This window comes from Notamacropus eugenii, chromosome 4 (assembly GCF_028372415.1).
Source record: "Notamacropus eugenii isolate mMacEug1 chromosome 4, mMacEug1.pri_v2, whole genome shotgun sequence".
In the NCBI taxonomy this organism is placed as follows: Eukaryota; Metazoa; Chordata; class Mammalia; order Diprotodontia; family Macropodidae; genus Notamacropus; species Notamacropus eugenii.
This window is the reverse complement of record NC_092875.1, coordinates 7,821,811-7,841,039: the sequence shown is the minus strand read 5'-3', so window position 1 is coordinate 7,841,039 and position 19,229 is coordinate 7,821,811. Positions and strand designations below refer to the sequence as shown.

The 19,229-nt window shown below is 44.2% G+C and overlaps 1 protein-coding gene across 3 annotated transcripts; it reads right to left on the bottom strand.

Moving 5' to 3' along the window:
• On the bottom strand, positions 1–17,022 carry LOC140498885 (immunoglobulin lambda-like polypeptide 1). Of its 3 annotated transcripts, XM_072599654.1 has the most exons (5): positions 16,200–17,022; positions 12,493–12,595; positions 6,698–10,400; positions 2,124–2,239; positions 1–429 (listed from the first exon to the last, which is right to left on the bottom strand). In XM_072599654.1, the coding sequence occupies exons 3-5, from the start codon at positions 6,943–6,945 to the stop codon at positions 110–112; spliced, it is 684 nt and encodes a 227-aa protein (XP_072455755.1). In that variant the 5' UTR covers positions 6,946–10,400; positions 12,493–12,595; positions 16,200–17,022; the 3' UTR covers positions 1–109. The 3 variants fall into 3 exon arrangements, with proteins under 3 accessions (XP_072455755.1, XP_072455754.1, XP_072455753.1); XM_072599653.1 differs by having other exon boundaries at positions 6,698–12,595; XM_072599652.1 differs by lacking the exon at positions 12,493–12,595.
• Positions 17,023–19,229: the final 2,207 nt, after the last annotated feature.

Sequence of the window (19,229 nt, the reverse complement as noted above, 5' to 3'; positions counted from 1 at the left end):
TTGAATGAGAAAGGACAAGCTCTTTATGGAAAGCAGGGAAGAAGGGAGGATGAGCTGGGGAAGCCCATGTGTGAGGATAGAGGGAGGGCTCCAGGAGAGATATGGGCATCTAAGGGCACTGGCTTCGGGAAAGCTCCTTCTGAATGACCTTGCCATCGTGGGTGACCTTGCAGATGTAGATGTTGGCTGACAGCCACTGGTCAGCAGAGAGTGAGAGGAAACTGCTGGTTGAGTACTTGTTGTCACTCTGGCGAGATGGCGTGGCAGTGCTCACCCCTTGGGACACAGGGGAGCCATCCTTGGTCCAGGACACTTCCACAGCACTTGGGTAGAAGCCATTTAGCAGACACACGAGGGTGGCCTTTTTGGTGTCTAGCTCCTCTTGGGATGGAGCAAAGACATTGACGGTGGGGGCTGCCTTGGGCTGACCTAACAGTGTGGCAGAGATAGGAGATGTTAGTGTTATACAGAGTGGAGACATACTAAAATTGCCTCTGGAGGAGGCAATAGATCAAAGTTCTCGGGGTGCACAGATGAGGCTGAAATTCCAAGATTTCCTCCCTGCCTCAACTACAGTCCTTTCAGACATGCTAAGATTCTGTCTTCATTCTGTCTGAGTCCTCTCCTGCCCAGTTAGGGGTTCCTACTCTCCAGTCTCCCTTGGCTAACCCTCCCCTGCACAACTAGGATGTTTCATTTGGACCATTCCTGGTATTTCATGACATTGTTCTAGACCCAGGCAAGTGTTCTCAGTGGCCACCCTTTACCCTTTCCACAGCTTTCTCCTTATACTTGAGCTCAACAGATCCTCAGTACACCTCTCCAAGGCATATTTTCCTACTCTCAGTTCCTCTGCTTTTCTGCTAGTGCCTGCAGAGATCTGTGTGACCTTTGGACCTACCCCAACTGTCCAATTAGCTTTCCCTCTCAGTCTTTTCATGGGACCACAGATTCAGAGCTACAACGGTCCTCCAAGATCATTAAGTTCCAAAGCCTTATTTTATAGATCAAGTAACTAATGAGTGGGGAAGTTAATTAAGTTGCCCAGATTCCCTGAAGTAGTAAGTACCAAAGGTAAGAGGTCAAAAGAAATGTGAGATGAACAAAATTAGAGACATTGCCACTCCAAATGGCCACATGGACAATTTGTGCCTGACCTGTGGTAGAGTCTTCCTAGGTGTATTGGTCTGATCAGCCACATTTGGACACACTGTACCTTGACCCCAACATAGTGATGTCGCTTTGGTCCTCTTCAAGCAGGATATAGAACAACCAACTAACCAACCAACTGACCAATGAAAGGCAAAGTCCTTTCCCAGTTCTCCTCATTCCAAGCCCAGAACTGTAGTCACTCTCCTCCATTACCTCTTACTGCCTCTATCCCGTCATAGTTTGGGATATCTGTGATCAGTGCTTCCAAGCGTACCTTAGGCTCCCTGCTCTGTCCCATCACCCTCTCCCATCCCCTTGGGGGCTGAGATCCAAGTTCCCAGAGACCTGCTGGGGAGGGAGCCAGTGACTTTGTTTCTGTTGCCCATGGACTGTCCCTGCCTCCTGCCCAAGTCCCCAGGCAGTCCTTAGTTGAACTGCCCACCCAGGCAAGGCTCCATCATCTGCCCATTCTGATGTCTTCTAGTTCCTCACCAGGACCCTGAAGACCTTATCTCTGCCTGCCCAAGAAACCATAGACTTTGAGGACTAAGCCTCTGCTTGCCTCACTCTGTCTCCATATCTTAGAGAGCCCCAGGTCTCCTCCTGGCATCCTAGTGTAAGGGGACTGACTTTAGAGAGGGAAAGAAAAGCTACTACCATGATTCCTCTGCTGGGAGGCCTAGTTCTGTCCCTGCCTTAGGGTTAGGGTTAGGGTTAGGGTTAGACCCATTCATCTTCTCCCTTACCTCCAAATACATCTTAGACTGTGTCCTGGGGATTGAGTCTCTTACTTGCTGGGTCGTTAGCTCCACTCTGGGCTGCTGTAGGTGGGACCACATTGGTCACCCACCCCTAGCCTCCTGGCCCTAGAGAGACCCCTGGGTAAGTGGGGATACCTAGTGAGAAACGAGGTTATTTTCCTGCAAGACCCTGGACAGAGAGGAGGGACAGGGAGTACAAAGGCCACTTACTGAGTACAATCAGTCGGGTCCCACTGCCAAAGAGAGGCTGTGTTTCAGAGTTAGGCCCAGACTCTGGATGCCTGCAGGTGCGCCTTGGTCCTCTTCGGCCTTGTTGGTCTGGAAACCTGCAGGGCATGACAGGAGGCCTTGGCTGAGAGCTGGCTGGGACAGGATTGCAGGTGGGGACCAGGGGCTCTCTATTAACTCTCTTGCCTCTAGGGAAGGCCTCACCGCAGGGCTGTGCTCAGGAGCAATGAACACAGCTCCCACTGGATGAGGTCTTTCTTCTGAAGCTTGGTCTTCCTCCCCAGGCAGGCTGACCTCATAGCTGACCCTCCAAAGCACCTCTGTCCAAGGCATTTCTCCCACCAAGCTTCTCCTCTCTTTTCTGTTTATCCCTCTTCCCCTGGTCTTTGAAAACTGAGATCAAATGTCTGAAGCCTTCCTAGGCCTGCTTTGCTCCCTTCTCTGACAGCTGGCAACATGATCTGTTTCAGATTTCTGGCCCTTAGCCTACTGGCTCATCCTTTCAGGTGAAGGTAACACCAAGAGCCTCCCAGTCAACGAATCTCCATCCTTAACATTCCCCAGCGGCTCTCAGTCTTCGGAGAGTCTGAAGAATCCTGAAATCTCAGTCAGGGCTGACAGAGAGTCCTCCAAGACCACCCAGTCCACCCCATGCCTGAATGAGGTGCCCTCCCCCCAGCCTTATCCCCAAGTGGTCGTGGTGTCTGGGCTTGGAGATTGCCCAGTGAGGGGGAGCTCACTGCCTGTCAAGGCTGCCCACTCAGCTTTGGGACAGCTCGCATCACCAGGAGCTGGCATCTTCCCCTTTGAAGCCTTGTCCCTGCTGCTTCTTGTTGTTACCCCTGGGACCAAGCAAATGAGGCTAATCTCTGTTCCACATCTATCCCTTCGGATCTCAGAAGCACACACACACAGAATTTCTGGGCTGGGAGGGGCTTTGGGGCCAGCTGGTGTCACTTGCCAATTTTCCTAAAGCATGCCTGATCATGCTGTTCATCTACTCAAGAGTCTTCAATGATTCTCCAGTATCTATTGAATAATTTCATTCTTTCATGTCCCATTAGTCAGCTCATACCTCACACATCATATGCTATATGTCATAGATCATCACACATCAGAAATATGCTATCATGGCTTTAGAATTGGATGGATTCTGAACCTAGCATCCCTCCTACTGTTCTAGCCTTATCTTTCTCTACTTCCCTTCAAGACCTGATGTTCTCAACACACGAGATCTCTCCCTTTCATCATCGTTACTTGTGCGCATCCCTTTCACTTCCATTAGGTTGTGAGGTCCTTGAGAGCAGGGCCTATGCCTTATCTCTCCATGCCCTTGGACCTTCCGACATTGTTGTTAACCAGTCAGTAAGTAAGCATTTGTTAACTATTTGCCAGGCACTGTGCTAACTAAGCCATTTACAATGATTATTCCATCTGATCTCCAAGAGCATCCTGGGTGGTAGACGCTTTTATTATCCCCATTGTACAGATAAGGAAACTGGGGCCAACAAAAGTGAAGTGACATGACTGATTACAAAGTTAGTAAGTGTCTGAGGCTGACTCTGGGCCCTGACTCTATCCACTGTTCCACCTTAGACAGTGCACTTGGAATTAGGAAGACTTGGGTCTGAAAGTTGCTCGACACCTACTATCTGTGTGACCTCTGAAAACCTCAGTTTCTTCCTCTGTCAAATAGGGATGACAATATCTGTATCAGTTGCCACCTCATCTATTGGAGGGGCTCAAATGAGAGTGGGGATAGCGCTTTGCATCCAGAGCTCTATTTAAGGGTGAGCTCTTATGAGAAATGTTTGTGGGATTGAATTGGTGAATATTTGATATCATCACCTTAGTACCGGAAGGGACCCTAATTCCACCCCTTTGTCTAGCTGGGGGAACAGAGAAGTCAGGTAATTTGCCCAGGTCACACAGGTAGTAAGAAGTAGAAGCAGGAGTCCTTTGACTCCCAAAGCAGTGCTCTTTTCTCTGCCCCAACTTGCTTCCAGTAGCGTCATACACATGGTATCAGCTGGAAGGATTCTTAGTTGTTCCTAAGGTCAACTCTCCCACTTCACAAAAGGGGAAATTGTGGTCCAGAGAGGGAAGCAACACATGAATTTTGGCAGCAACATCTGCCCTGTCTGGTTAGATTTTGTGGTGTGTATAGCCTGTGCCCTGTCTTCATGGGCAGAGCCATCATCCCTCAGGGTCTCACCCAGAGGCTAAAATGTTCCCCCAGAGGGGAACAGAGAGGATGAGAGTGGCCCTCACCTTGAGTTCTGACTTAGCCCTCAGGACCTTCTCATTTGCTGGGAGATGGGGCCTAAGTCTTCTCTGGGATCCCCTTCCTGGAGTCAGCTATGTTCTTCCCCAGGAATCTGGACCACGTGGCAAAGTGTGTAGGAGCTGAGTCCATGAATGATTCGCTTCTGACATCTGCCTCTGTCCTCTGGAACAGAACCTACCAGGTTAGTGGTGATCCAGGGCTTTTGTAGGGATAGAGGGTCCAGAATAGAGTCCTCAGTGATATTAGAGGACAGGAGGGATTTCGAGTAGCATTAAGAATTTCCTGTGTATTGTTTTGTGTTCTGGACCTGGAATCAGGAAGATCTGTTTCACAACCTCAGGCCCTAACAGCGTGACTCTGGGCAAGTTATTTAACTTCTGTTTCCCTCAGTTTCCTCAACTGTAAAATAGGGATGATAATAGCATCTGCTTCCTAGGTTATTGTAAGGATGAGAGAAGATAATCATGGTATGCATTTAGTCCACTAGCTGGCATTTATTTCTTAGTATTATTATCTGAGAAGGTTAGCATGCCTCTGCTCCAGTGCGCTCTCCTCTCTCATCCCTCCCATATGCATGGATTTCTTCCCTAGGAGGTAGACTCTTTGAGATGAGGGATGACTTCATTTTTGTCTTTGTGACCCCAATGCTTGGCACACAATAAATGCTTTATAAAAGTTTTTATTGATTCATCTTTTTTTTTTTTACTCTCCTTGATAACGTATGTAAAGTGCTCTGCAAACCTTGAAGCATGATATAAATTCTAGGTTTTTATTAGTTATTCTTTCTGTCTCTGTTTCTCTGAGGATTATGGAATCTCATTTGTAAGGGAGCTCAGGAGACACTTAGACTGATCCTAACGTGAAAGAATATTCTGTCTATACAATCAATCAACAAATGTCTCTAAAACACCTCCTATGAGTCTAATGAGGACTCATACTATGGGGACAAAAAAAGATGTGAAATTGTCCCTGCCCTCAAGGTGCTTACATGTTATAAGGAGACACAACATGCATATCAACCCAGGCAAAAGGCCATTCACTGTCTGCTGAAAGACTTCCAGTGGTGGGGAGCTCACTACCTCCTGGGAGATCCCATTCTGCTTTTGAACAGCTTTGATAATTGAGGAATTTTCAGTGGCATGCAGACATCTGTACAAGCTCCTCCTCGCCACTCCTACTCCTGTCCTCTGGGGTCATGCAGAACAAGTCTAGTCCTTCTACTATACAGCAGCCTTTCAGCTGTTCAATCACAGACAGCAATCACTACTCCCCCTACCCCTTTTCCAGAAGAAACACCTTCACTTCTTAAACAACAGCAACCATGATAAAAACACTTACAGTGTCTTTAAAAACAGTATTTAAGGCTTACAAAACTCTCTCTTGTGAGATAAGTAGAATACATACGCCCATTTTACAGATGAGGAACCGGAGGCTCCGGTGATGAAGCCATCTGCCCATAATCACAGTTACTGAGCATGGGGGGCAGGGGTGTGGCAGTCTATACTTTCTGGACTCCAAGAACAGCGCTATGGTTAACACACCTTTTCCACCTTGATTGCTCCCTCTGGAGGTTTTCTAGTTTTAGTTTTCTAGTTTACCAAGATTTTCCTTCAATTGTAGTGCCCAGAACTGATCAGTCTCTATGGGGCTGACTTTTCTCTCCTTTGTCATGGCCACCATGCCTCTCCCAAAGCAACCCCGCATCTTTGCTCATTTTCTTATTCTCTCCTCTCTCTGGACATCTCCCTTTTTCTTTCTGCCTCTTCTAGTCTCTTCTCTCTTCCTTCCCTCTCCTTTTCCATTCCCCTCTCTTCCACACCTGGTTTTTCTTTTTATTGCTTTCCTCCCCACTACCTCTTTTCCCCCTTCCCTCTGCTCTCCCCAACCTCGTCTCTTTCTTTCCTTGTTTCATACAGACACGACCCCCTCCCCCCCCAATTCATGCTGTATTTTCATTTCCCAATTGTTTGTTTATTTCTTTATTTATTTTTACCAACTCCCTTCCCCCTGTCTTTCTGTGACATGGAATACTTTGTCTCTCTCTCCCTCTTCCTCCATCATGTCTATGTCTCCCCTGTCATATCTTTCTCTGTCTTGGTCTCTAACTTCTCTTGACAGTCACACACACACTGTCCTTTCTGTGTGTCTTAGGCCTTCCCTTAGTTTTTGTCCACTATACTCTGACTTCTGAGGTCCTCACATGTCTCTCCCCTGTTGCCCATAGCAAATCAAAGCCATAGGCTTCCATACATCCCTGGCAACTCCTTACCTGAGCTCCTTGCTTCCAAGGTTAGGGCTGGCCTTTTGCTGGCTGACTCCTACTCTGGGGTCCCAGGGCTCTCCAGCCTGGGATCCTCTTAGCCCTGAGCTCTCCTTCCCAGGGAGAAACTCTCTTTCCTTCTCAGGGATCTGACAGAGGGCAGATGGGGCCAGGGCTAGTAGGAGTAGCAGGGTGCTGGGGCCAGTGCTCAAGGCTGGCCTGGCAAGAGCCCATGTCTGGGTACTGGGATGGGGCATCCACACTCAGATCCTAGAGTTGCCTTCAGCTGGGCTCAGCCTCAAGTGCTGTCTCCTGAAGGCTCCTTGGAGAAGTTGACCTGCTTGCTCTCTCTGGACACTCTTCATATGACCCAGGTTGCCTTCCTTCTGTCCAAGAGCCTCATCTATGTTGGGCTGTAAGTAGCTGTTTCCTATCATGCTTGCCCCATGGATCTGGAGGGCTCGATGCTGCCGACATCACTACCACCCCAGGGAAAGGTCCCCAACGGCTCTGCTGTGGTCAGATCTGGGGCTCAACGGTTTTCTCTGGGTTGTTCTCCTGGCTCCATATCCCCCATGGGTTGGGGTGGAGGGAACACACCTGGAGCCTGTGGGGGTGTTGGATCCGTTGGATCAAGCAGGAAAGGGACACTTGAGTGAGCTTCCAATGGTGGTTCTCTGGAGACAGTTGCCAGAGGCAGAGTAGAGCCCATGGGAGTTGGACAACACACTGTTAGGCTAGGGAGCTCTCCAGAGCACTGAACGACTTGTTTTGGGAGCTCTCCAGAGTACTGAACAACTTGTTTTGGGAGCTCTCCAGAATACTGAGCACTTGCTTAGATGATCCACTGTTTCACTGATTTCAGGAGAAAGTCACTGTTTTCCTCTCCTTCCTTCCCAGATCTGTTTAATTTCTGAGGTCTGAATCTTTTCTTTTTTTTTCTTAGGTGGAGAAGGGGAGCGCAGACTCTTCTCTGATTCTGAGCACTAAGGTGAAGGAAAAACTTCTGAGCACTTTGAGTCATGCCCAAGTCAAATGGGCTGCCTGGATAGGTAGTAAGCTCCCTGTTCCTCCAGGTGTCTAAGCCAACTCAGTATGACTACTTACCAGGGACATTATAGAAGGCTTGTTGTTGATATTGTTCAGGGTTCAACCTGCTATATGAGATCCCTTTTACTTCTCAGAGTTGGTAAATCATTGTAGGGACTGGCATCTGGAGAGACCAGAGAAGACCTGTTGGCCCATCCCACACTCCTCAAAGGAGTGTGAGATAAGTAGAGTACATATCCCTATTTGACAGATGAGGAAATGGAGGCTGGATAATGATGATAATAGTGGTTCAGAGATGTACATGGTGCTTTCTACCATCTAATTTGAGCCTCACAGTCATCCCATGGGGTAGGAGCTATTATTAGTTCTTTACAGATGAGGAAATTGATACTCAGTGATGTGCCAGATCTTCTGTCTATCAAATGAGATAATATTTGTAAAGCCCTTAGTACAATGCCTGGAACACAACAGGCACTTAATAAAAGCTTGTTTCCTTCTCCTTTCCTCTTCCCCCAGAATTCTATCTGTTTACACTTCTCCTAAGAATAAGAAATCTCTGCCATATCCCTGACAAATGGATATCTGGGCTGTGTTTACAGACTCTGAATGAGTCCCTGTGGACTCTGTACTGTGCAAGGTGTATGGGGGAAGGGGCAGACAGAGCACATTCTCAAGGGGTTTGGTTTTGGGGCCAGTGAAAGTGGGCAGGGATGGGTGGGGGAATAGGATGAGACTCTAAGAACTCCAGTGGAAGAGATGATCATGTGGTCAGAATGTTTCCCTGGGCTCGCTCTGGAGAGTTAAGGAGCAATGCTGCCGGGGCTAAAGAGTGAGTGTTGGACGGAGCCCAACTCAGACTCAAAGTCCTGGATCTAGTTCTCAAAATATGGAGCTCAGATTCATCCCAAGATACAGAACCCAGGGCCTAGATCTCACAACAAGAGCTTAGACCCAGCCTAGAGCCTAGAACTCAAAGCTATGAGTCCAGTCCACAATCTAAATCCCAGACTTAGATCAATAAGTAGTTATTAAATTCCTGCTGTGTGTCAGGCACTACCGCAGATGATGGAGACATAAATACAAAGAATGTCTTTGGGCCTGACTCTCTAATGGAGGAGACAATAAGCCCACATGAAACAATATGCAGTCTAAATATGAAGGAGACCACTAGTAGTTGGTGGGGAGCAGGGATGGTTCAAGAAGGGGTTCATGCACAAGATGATGCTCAAAGCTGCATCTTAAAGGAGGTGAGAGACTCTCAAAGGTAGAGATGAGAAGGGAGGGATTTCCAGGCATGGGGGATGGCCAAGGCAGAGACTCTCTGCTGGGAGATAGAGTGTCATGTGCAAGGAATAGAAAAAGGGCAGTTTGGTGGATCACAGAATCTAGGAAGGGGAGTAACATACTGAGGCTGGAAAGGTAGGTGGAGGCTAGGCTGTGAAGAGCTCAAATTTAAAAGCATGGAGACCAGACTCTAGCCCCAGTCATATCCTTGTCCAGCCTCAGGTCTTAGGACCCTGCCCCTAGAGTTGAGAACTCAGAGCTCAGGATCTGAAGCCTAGAACACAAACTGCACCATCCAGATTCCAGGATCCAGAGCCTTGAGCTTAGATCTTGACTCTAAGATCCAGAGTCCAGAGTCCAGAACCTGATTCCTGACAGCTGGTTAAGTCATCTGAATTCATGGGTTTGAGTCCTATCCTCTGGGACCTCTGCCTTCTAGGAGCATGTAGCCACCCCTGAGCACTCGAGGGACATTTTCTCCTGGGAAATCCTCTAGAAAAACACCAAGAAGGGGAAGTGGTTGGCAGCCAGATGCTCCCCCACTCCATATAGCACCTGTCAGCTGTGTCTAGGGCACTACAGACTCAAAGCCACATCCTGTACCAATCAGTCAATGTGAATCTGGGACCAGAGCCTCAGCTATCCCCTGAGGAAAGATCCTGGCTTGTCCCAGCCTCTCCCTCCCCCATTCCCTGAGACATCGCTGTTGGAATGGCCTCCCTTGCTGCTTGCTGAGGCCCTCACCTCACCCTAGGGGTAGGTCTCACTTAGAGACAACATTAGGTTTATAGAAGGGATTTTCTTTGGGTGTGAGTCGCACTAGATAGCTGCTGAGGTCCTTCCCATCTCTCAGATTCGGTGATTCTGGCTCTGCTGTCTGTCTCAGTCCTCCCTTTTCCAGACACTCTATTCTCTTGCTCTCAGAGATCTTTGTCAACACATCCCAGGTGGTTGAAATAGCACCATCTCTTGAGTGAGGGCCCATGGGTTCAAGCTTAGCTCCACCAAAGCTGCTTGAGGGCAGGAATTGTCTCACCTTTGTCCTTCTATGCCCAGTGCCCTGGCACACAGTAGGTGCTTAAAATGACTGCGGGTTGATTGCCATGTGTTATAGGAGAAGTCACTTCACATTTATCAGCCTTATTGACTCCTCCATAAAATCCCTGCTCTTTAAATCAGTGGGATGTTGGGAAAATCCAGTGAGGTGCAACATGGCAAAGTGCATCTGCACAGAAATATCTTCCTTCTGATGCTCTTTCCTTTGAGGACCAAGTTTCCTTGTGAGCTTTGCTGGGTCATCCCATCCACTACTCCTACTGGGTTAGAAATCTTTCTCCCAGTGTTCTGTCTGCTTGCCACCAAGATTACTGGAATCTTCCTGGGAAAGTAAAGAAAAAAATAAAGAGGAAGTGTCCAAGATAGTAGGATAATGGAATCCTAGATCTAAGGCTGGAAAGGACCCCAGAGGCCAGTTAGCCCAACCAGCTCATTTCATGGATCAGAAAACTGAGATCCAGGGATGTGAAAAATGTCCAAGTTCATGGTAATAAGTATCAGAGATGGGAATCAAACCCAGAGTCAATATTCTTTCCAAAGGAGGGAGACTATAAGAGGGAGTCCAGTTGTCCATTCATAAATGGCTATAAGACTTTTGCCAAGTGTGTGAATACAGGAGCTGGAGGAAGGTGACACTACTGATATTGACCAAGAAAGTGAAATCAAATCTGCCTCCCTCCCCACACCTGCCAGTCATCCCTTGGTAAGAACCCAGGTGTCCTGTGGTTCCTGAATTTACCAGTACAGCCCAGATCATGAGTGAAAACCCTTTTTCTGGGCTTTGGCCTTAGACTTGAGCCTCTAGATTTCTGCTCCTCTTGCTGGGAAGGTTTGGAGGAGGAATGAATGGGCAAAGTCTGGGATACAAATGGTGGCTTGGGATCTGATCCCACCATGCTTGGCTTCTTTGATAGAGTTGATTATATTCTTTGAGTCAATCAATTGTGGAAGTATATTAAACCCCCTTCTAAGTTTGACTGAAAACATGAAGAAGTAAAGAAATATTTATCCATTCTAAAGTCCTGCCTAGAGTTCCTTGAAGGAAGGAAACTTAGTACTTAATTAAACTTCTGAGGAAACGCCGTCCTCCACTAAAATCCTTCCTCCCCCTTTCATTTATGCCTAATAACTTTAAAAATGAAAGTGTGTAAAAGTTTGAGAATGAAAACTAAGATCGCCAGAAGAATGGATTTAGGATGGTAGCCAGACTTAGAGAAATGTCTCATGTCTAAGTTCATTGCTGTTATTGTTTAGTTGTTTTCAGTCATGTCTGATTTTTGAGGACCCCATTTAAGGTTTTCTCATCAAAGATCCTCTAGTGATTTGTCATTTCTTTCTCCAGCTCAGAAAACAGGGGTCAGTAACTTGCCCAGAGTCACATAATTAGGGAGTATCTGTGGTCAGATTTGAATTTGGGTTTTCCTGACTTCAGGCCCGGTGTTCTATCAGCTGTGCCATTTAGCTACCTGGCTATTGAAGAAGCATCTGATTAATTTTTACCTTACCCTGAATTGTTAAACTACAATATTTTATCATATTATAACATTTTTCTTCTTCAAGAGTCCTATAAATCTTACTTCAAAATATTTTCTTTTAGGAAAAGAAATGTCTGAGGGCACGAGAGGACTATAGCAATTGGAACTTTTCTTTCTCTAAACTAGAAATGCTTGAATTTAGAATAGGATAAATGAATAAAGATTGGTTCTGGCAGGCTTGTGCCTAAAATGCAGAGAAAAGTGTTAATGTTTCTCTTCAATAATTAGGTGATGTCTTTGGACATGAGCTTATTAATTATATCTATAGATAAGTAATTATGGTCTAGAAAGACTTCCATGAGTGACTACATAAGATGGGCATCTTCTAAATCCCCAGAGCTGGAGTTATCCCCCTTTGGGTTTTTTTTTCATGTCATGGCCTGTTATGGTAGTCAGGTGAAGCTGATGAGCCATTTCTCAGAATAATGTCTGAATATTTAACATAAGATACGTAGGATTACAAAGGAAGCCAATTATACTGAAATACAGTTATCCAAATATTAAAAATATTTATGGCCTCCATGTTAAGAATTCATCTGGGTAGCACAATGGATAGAGCACATTGCCTGGAGTCAGGAAGACCTGAAAGAAATCTTACCTCACACACTTACTAGCTATGTGACCCTGGGCAAGTCACTTCGCCTTTCTCAGCCAATGGGGATAATAATTGTAGCCTATCTCCAGGATCATTATGAAGATCAATAAATGAATATTTCTAAAGCTCTTTGCAAACCTATAAGTACTATAGGAATGTGCAGTGCTATAGGGAAGTGGCCTAGTCTTAGTGATGGCTCCTGGTTTTGTTCTGGGAATTTGACTCTGAGAGGAAGGTCAAGTCTGCTGGGTGCAGTAAGAGGTATTCGTAAATGGACCTCTGACCTTCGAAGAGAACAAGTCTTAAGCCAGGTCAGAATAAACCTTCTCTTTAATAGCTGAAAGTCAGCTCTCTAGTCTGGTATTAAGTCCATCTCCACTTGTGCTCCTGAAAGAGAGAACAAAAATTGTTCCATAAGCCACAGAGGACAATTTCCTTGTCTATTTCTTAGCACTGGACAGCAGATCAAGGGTGGAGGGGTTGGAGGGGATGGGAGGTGGGGTGAGGGCAGGGTCTTCATTAGTGAGAAGGAGCTTAATTACTCCAAGCTCCTCTGGGGTGTTCCACAACCATGGCTCTCTCTCCAGGTTCTCTGGGTCTCCCAACTGGCTGAAAGGGATATGTGTTGTATTTTCTTCATGGTTAGTTGGTGGCTTGTTTAGTAAATATATGATTTTGTTCAGTGTTTAGAGTTAGTTAACCAGAGTTACTGGGGCCTCCGAAGTAAAGAGAAATGTGAAACCGCAAGTTTACAAAGATCTCCTTATTTGTTCAAGAAATACTTCAGGGTATTAAAGAGGCATTGGGCACTTACTTGGTCAGTGGACCCTCCTAGATCAGAGTGGCTGACCTCAAAATTCGTGGATTAATACTCAGTCTCTCAGACAGAGAAACTAGGCCTTCAGAGCTGCCCCAGGCAAGGAAAAAAGAATAGGGCTGGGTTTCTTGTAAGAGGGATGGAAGAGAGCCTTGAAGAAGACTCCTCCATTGACCACCTGAGGTCAATCCTTTTTTGAGAGGAAAAGTTGGGGAAAGCATAGAATGAGACTAGTGAATGAAAATGTATGTCTCAGGAAAAGCCAGCATTTCTATCTCACCCACTGGAGAAATGAACCACGAAAATTTCCAGCCCAAATAAATTGGTTAAAGTTTTTCCAAAGGAGGATCTTTAAATCAAATTAAGAGAACATGTAGTGATTTTATTTTGGTTGGGTGAATTGGTAGCAATGGAATGTTTATTTTTATCTTTTCTGTGAGTTTCTGTTCACATCTGTTCAGTAAAAAGGGGCTCAGTCTTGAAGTGGTTGAAAACGTCTTCACTCCAGTGACCCGAAAAATGGAAAAAGAAAAAAGGGTCCTCTGAAGTGGTTTTGTTATTTTCAGCTTCTAGCGGTAGCGCTCAGGCCCATCTAGCCCTTAAGAACCCCCTCCCTGAAGATATTGTCCTCTTAACTTTGCTCCCTAACTTGGAGAAGAGACATTTTAAAATCAGTTTGAGAATGGGAATAACTTTCAAAAGAGAAAGACAGATACGATTCTCTTGAAAAAAGAGAAAATTTCATTTCAGGAAGTGTTCCAACACTGACTGACCCAGTAGGTGAAGCAAGTCCCATTCAATTGGGCAGAATTGAATTGTCTGGAGAATTGGTAGCCAAGTCATCACATAAAGAGAGGAATATCCCATGCATTCACAAGTTGTCAAGTAAGAAACCAAAATGGAAATGCTTGACATGGAGAAAAGGGAAGGCCTGAAGCTATTATCTCTGATCATCTCTCAATCAAATAATCAAAAAGTATTCCTTAGGTTCTTACCGTGTGTTCCTGATGGAGATTCAGATATGAAGAATAAAACCATCCCCACTTGCAAAGAGCTTACATTTCAATGGGAGATACAAGCATATATGAAAATGTATAGTCTAAGTATGAAGTTAATAAACACACACACACACAGTTAAAAACCAGGTAGTTTGGGAGGGAGGGCACAAGCCATCAAGGATATCAGGAAAGGCTTCATGCAGAAGATAGTGCTTGAGTTGTGTCTTAGAGGAAGAGAAAGGCTTTATGATATAGGAAAGGAGGGAAAGCATTCCAGCATGGGGAAGGCTTAGAGATGGGAGGTGGAGGGTAGTGAGTGAAGGCCATTTTGGCTGGATTTCAGACTACAATAGGTTTTGTAATTTCCAGTGAGGTTGGGGAGATAAATCAAGACAGGTTGTATATGACTTTTAAAGCCAATCAGAGGAGTTTATATTTTATCTTAGCCACAACAGTCATTAATAATGGAATCAATTGAGTAGGGAGGGGCATCACATGATCAGATCTGCCTTTAAGGAAAATTACTGTAGTTATCACCGTGTAGAATGGACTAGAGTGGTGAGAGACTTGAGGCAGGGCCATAAGTTAGAAGACTGTTGCAGTAACCTGGGAAAGAGATGAAAAACTGTAAGTTCCATGAGGACAGGATTGTCTTTTGCATCTTTTTGTATCCCTAATGCCTAGCACAGTGCTTGACACATAATAGGGCCCTTAATAAATGTTTATTGATTGATTGATGAGGGTTTGAACTGAAGTAGATGTTGTGTGAATGTAGCAAAAAGGTTGGGTGTGAGGGATATTGTGAAGACAGGAAAGGCAAGATTTGACAGCTGAGAGAAACGATGATTAATAACCAGTGATTTAAGGACATTCAGTCCCCCCCTTTCCCTTTTATCCTCAGTTCAAGACCTCAGTGTCTGAAGGCTAGCTAACTTTCTTCTCTATCCAGACACCACCCAGGTGGGGAAGCCATTGTGCTCTACTCAGATTTGGATAGCGATCAATTCTTTGAGTAGATTGCCCAAGGCTGGGGGTAACTTAGAAGTAAAAAATGCCATCAAAGTTCAGGTCCAACCCTCACTGCAATATTCATTTTCTCATTAATTGTTAACCAGTCAGAGCTGATGGCCACCCTTGGGAATACCTCTCTTCCAATGGGCATATAAGCCAGAAGCTCACTGCCATGAAGAAAAGAGGTGGCCAAATGAGCATTTTTCCCCTTAAAATGCTGAAATTAATGTGATTTAATTACCCAGAAATCACGTCTCTTGAATCTTTTTAGGCACAACACAGTTGATTGGATACTTGGGATGTGGACAGTGAGGAGCTGAGGATGATGCCAAGATTAATTACCTGAGACACTGGAAGGTGATGCCTTTGACAGGAATAGGGATGAGGAGAAAGGAGGAGAGGGTGGCAGATAATGTCAAGGGATTTAGAGATCAGAAAATGGGAGAAGGAGATAATTTAGAAGCAAAGTAATGTGATTGATTTGAAGTACAGAAGAAAATTGTGGGGTTTTGCAAATAGCATTGGTGGTGAGGGGAATGAAAATCTAAGAACTATATGAAATTTGACTTTGGAGCAGAGGAGCATAAGGTCAAGAAATTAACAATATTAAAAAGATGGTGAAATGCTAAACATAAAAAGAAATGCAATTCTGTAGTTTCCAGGAATCAGTCTTGGCTAATTAGTACCAGTAACTGAGAAAAAAGAGAATGAAAAATACAATGGATACTGACATTGACACAGTGTAGACTTAAAACTCCATGAAAAGACAATAATTAAAGCATAAAAATGCTCTTGAGAGCAGAAAATTTTAATGTACAATTATGTACACGAAGACATTAACTCATTCAGAGTCCAGATGACTGGCTTCAATTTCTGACCTCCCAACAGATGGAAGATAGAACAAGTGACTTTTCACTCAAACAGAAACCAATACAAAGTCCTCACTTTTTGTCAGCTGGAGAATCTCCAGCCAAGGTCTCCTAAAAATGGTAGAAGAAGAAAATCTCGGAATGTACATAGAGTGACAATACAAGCTTGAGGAAGTTTTATTTTTTAGACATTATTGAGATGAGAGAAGAGCAAGATATCAAGATTTTTCTTTTTTTGTCTTTCTTTGGTTACAGCAAGTGGAAAAATTTTTAATGTTATGGGTGAGTTCACTTACCTTGGAATATAGTCTCCAGGGCTATCCACACAGACGATGAGGTTGTTGCACACATTGTCAGAGCTAACTCAGTGTTTGGAAGGTTCTGAAGGAAAGTGTGTGAGAGAAGAGAAGGCTGCATTGATGGTGTACAGAGCCATTGTGCTGACCTCATTGTTCTATGCCTGTGAAATCTGGACAGTCTACCAGCGCCATGCCAGAAAACTGAATCACTTCCATTTGAATTTTCCTAGGATATCTCAGAGATCACCTGGAAAGATAAGCTACTGGACATTTGGGTACTTTCTTGAGTTGAACTTCTAAGCTTTCTATCTCTACTACAGAGGGTACAACCTCATAGGCTATATTATTTGAATGTCATATACATACATTTGCCTAGAAGACTTTTATGAAGAACTCATACAGGGCAAGAGCTCACATAGAGGGCAGAAGAAGTGATATAAGGACACTCTCAAGGTCTTTCTAAAGATCAGTGGAATTAACTGTGAGCCATGGAAAACACTGGCACAAGATCACCCAGCAAGGCATGCTTGCATCAAAGAAGGCACTGGGTAGTAGTTTAAAATAAATGTGAGATGCTCAAAGTTAGACATCTCCACTTCAAGGATTCATATGGACGTTTTGTGCCTGACCTGTGCTAGAGCCTTCTGAGCCTGTATTGGTCTGATCAGCCACAGTCGGACACACTGTACCTTGACCCTAACACAGTGATGTCATTTTGGTCTTCTCTGAGCACAAAGAACAGCAATCAACTGTAAACCACCTAAATTTCCACTGAAAGCCAGGTCTTCACTGCTGAGTCCAGGTGTTCCACTGTAAACAGACTTCAGATACTACGGAGTCTGAAGAAGAGAACAGGGTGACTGTACTAGTAACTTCACCCCCGCTCAAAATGTTCTTTTGAGGTTTTGCTCTCCAGAGCCAAGAGTTGCCCCTTCTGGCGTTACAGGACTTATGCAAAGTAGAACGTCTCCCTTATTCCCTACCCCCTACTGTGACACCAGCCTCTTGCCTCTGGCTGTCCCCATGCCTGGAATGGTCTTCATTCTCATCAGCACCCACTGAATTCCTTGGTTTCCCTCAAGTCCGAACCAAAATCCCATTTTATACAGGAAGGCTTTCCCAATCCCTCTTAATTCCAGTGCCTTTTATGTTTTAATTACTTCCTCTTCATACTGCTGCATATAATTTGTACAAATTTGCTTGCTCATTGTCTCCCCCATTAGACTGTGATCTCCTTGAGGTAGGGACCATCTTTTTTTTTTTTTTTTTAAGTTTTCTTTTGTATTTGAATACCTTGTGCTTAGCATAGTGTCTAGCACATAGTAGGCACTTAATAAATTGACTGGTGGAGCATCTTCCACTTCTGTGACACAAAAAGACTATTAATTCCTGATAAAATGCCGTTCTAGGAGAAACTGTGAAAGATGGGAAAACTGGGAATACAACATGTATTGCTGCCTAACCTTTGGAACAGCCCACTGCCCTTATCGCTACATACCTGTCCACTTCAGTGGACACGAGTGTATTCTTTTAGAAGGTATTGATAAATGTGCATGATTGTATACAAAGTGTGATGATTGATGCCCAATTTGCCATGATCAGTTACGGTACTCTTCTTTACACTGATATCACTTAATGAAATTTTGTAAGGAATTCATTGTAGCTATGGTTCCTGGCACTGGTGATGCAAGTGAGAATGGGACCATGTTGCTCTTTTACTCTAGAATTAATAGTTGGGAAAGAAAATAGATGGTTGGAAATGCTATGCTAGGATTTTAAAAATGACTCTTGAAAAACAAAAACAAAAACATATTACTTCCCATTGTTCTCATTGTATTTTTGGTCTATGAATTCCTTTAACCAAAAAAATGTATGTAATGAACTCTCAGGGTAATCTTATAAAATATTCATATCCATATATTATTCATATATTCATAGTATATTCATATATATTATTCATCTATTCATAATATATTCATATTATATAATATTATATACTATTCATAATATTCTTTACTCATTAAATGCTTACAGTAACTATAATGATAACTTTTGCCCCGAAGAGCTCCAAATAAAAATTTATATAATTTTAGATTATCAAAATGCATTTACATATGATTATGAAATCTCTAAATATTAAATGATCAAACTCTAATTATTGAAAGTTCCAAATATTTTACATTCAACATTTTATATGAATTAAAAGAAGTAACTCAGCAAGACCTCATATGTTTAGCATTATCTATAAGACTTCGCATCAAATTTCTTTATTTTACAATTTTTTGTTGAGTATAAATAACATTTTAATAAAACAAGTTCAAACTCAAAATACATTTAATATAACGCAATAGTCGTATATAAACTTGGTTTTAATATTAGGCTTTTTTTATTTGAACAAAGGTTTCAATATTTCCCTCAGTTATCAGACAATCACAGTCTTAATGGTAACAGAAGGTGAGTCTCTGGCTATTTTCTGTAGCAGGAGGCAGTGTGGTACCATAAAGAGAGCACTGAATTAAAAGTCAGGGGACCTGGAACTGAACCCTGGCTCCCCTCATTTGTGTGATTCTCATTCTGGGCCTCGGTTTGCTCAGTTTGCACACTTGCATAACAAGGCGGGACTTTGTAGTTCAAAATCCCATGATGCTATAATCTTTCTGTAGGACCTTCCCAGGGCTGCCACGTGAGGGCGTTGTCCCCTAAGAAATCACTGTCTGGTGCACCCTATTCTTGTAAAACCATCAGAGTCAGGGATGTAGAACACAGGGAGCCAGAGATGAAATAGACCTGAAGATCACGGACTCTCAGGGTCATCTAAGTCTGAAATCAATTGGACAAAGCTGTAAGGATCAGGCCCTTCAGTCTGGTTCAGGACAGAGGACTTTCCCAGAGTCTCAGGGACTCATTCATTCCATCACACACTGTCAGGGAATTTAAAACAGTCAGAGTTGCACAGAAGCTCAAAGACCACCAGGGGACAGTGTGGCACCGTAGAAAAAAAGCCCTGGATTTGGAAGAAAAGCTTTC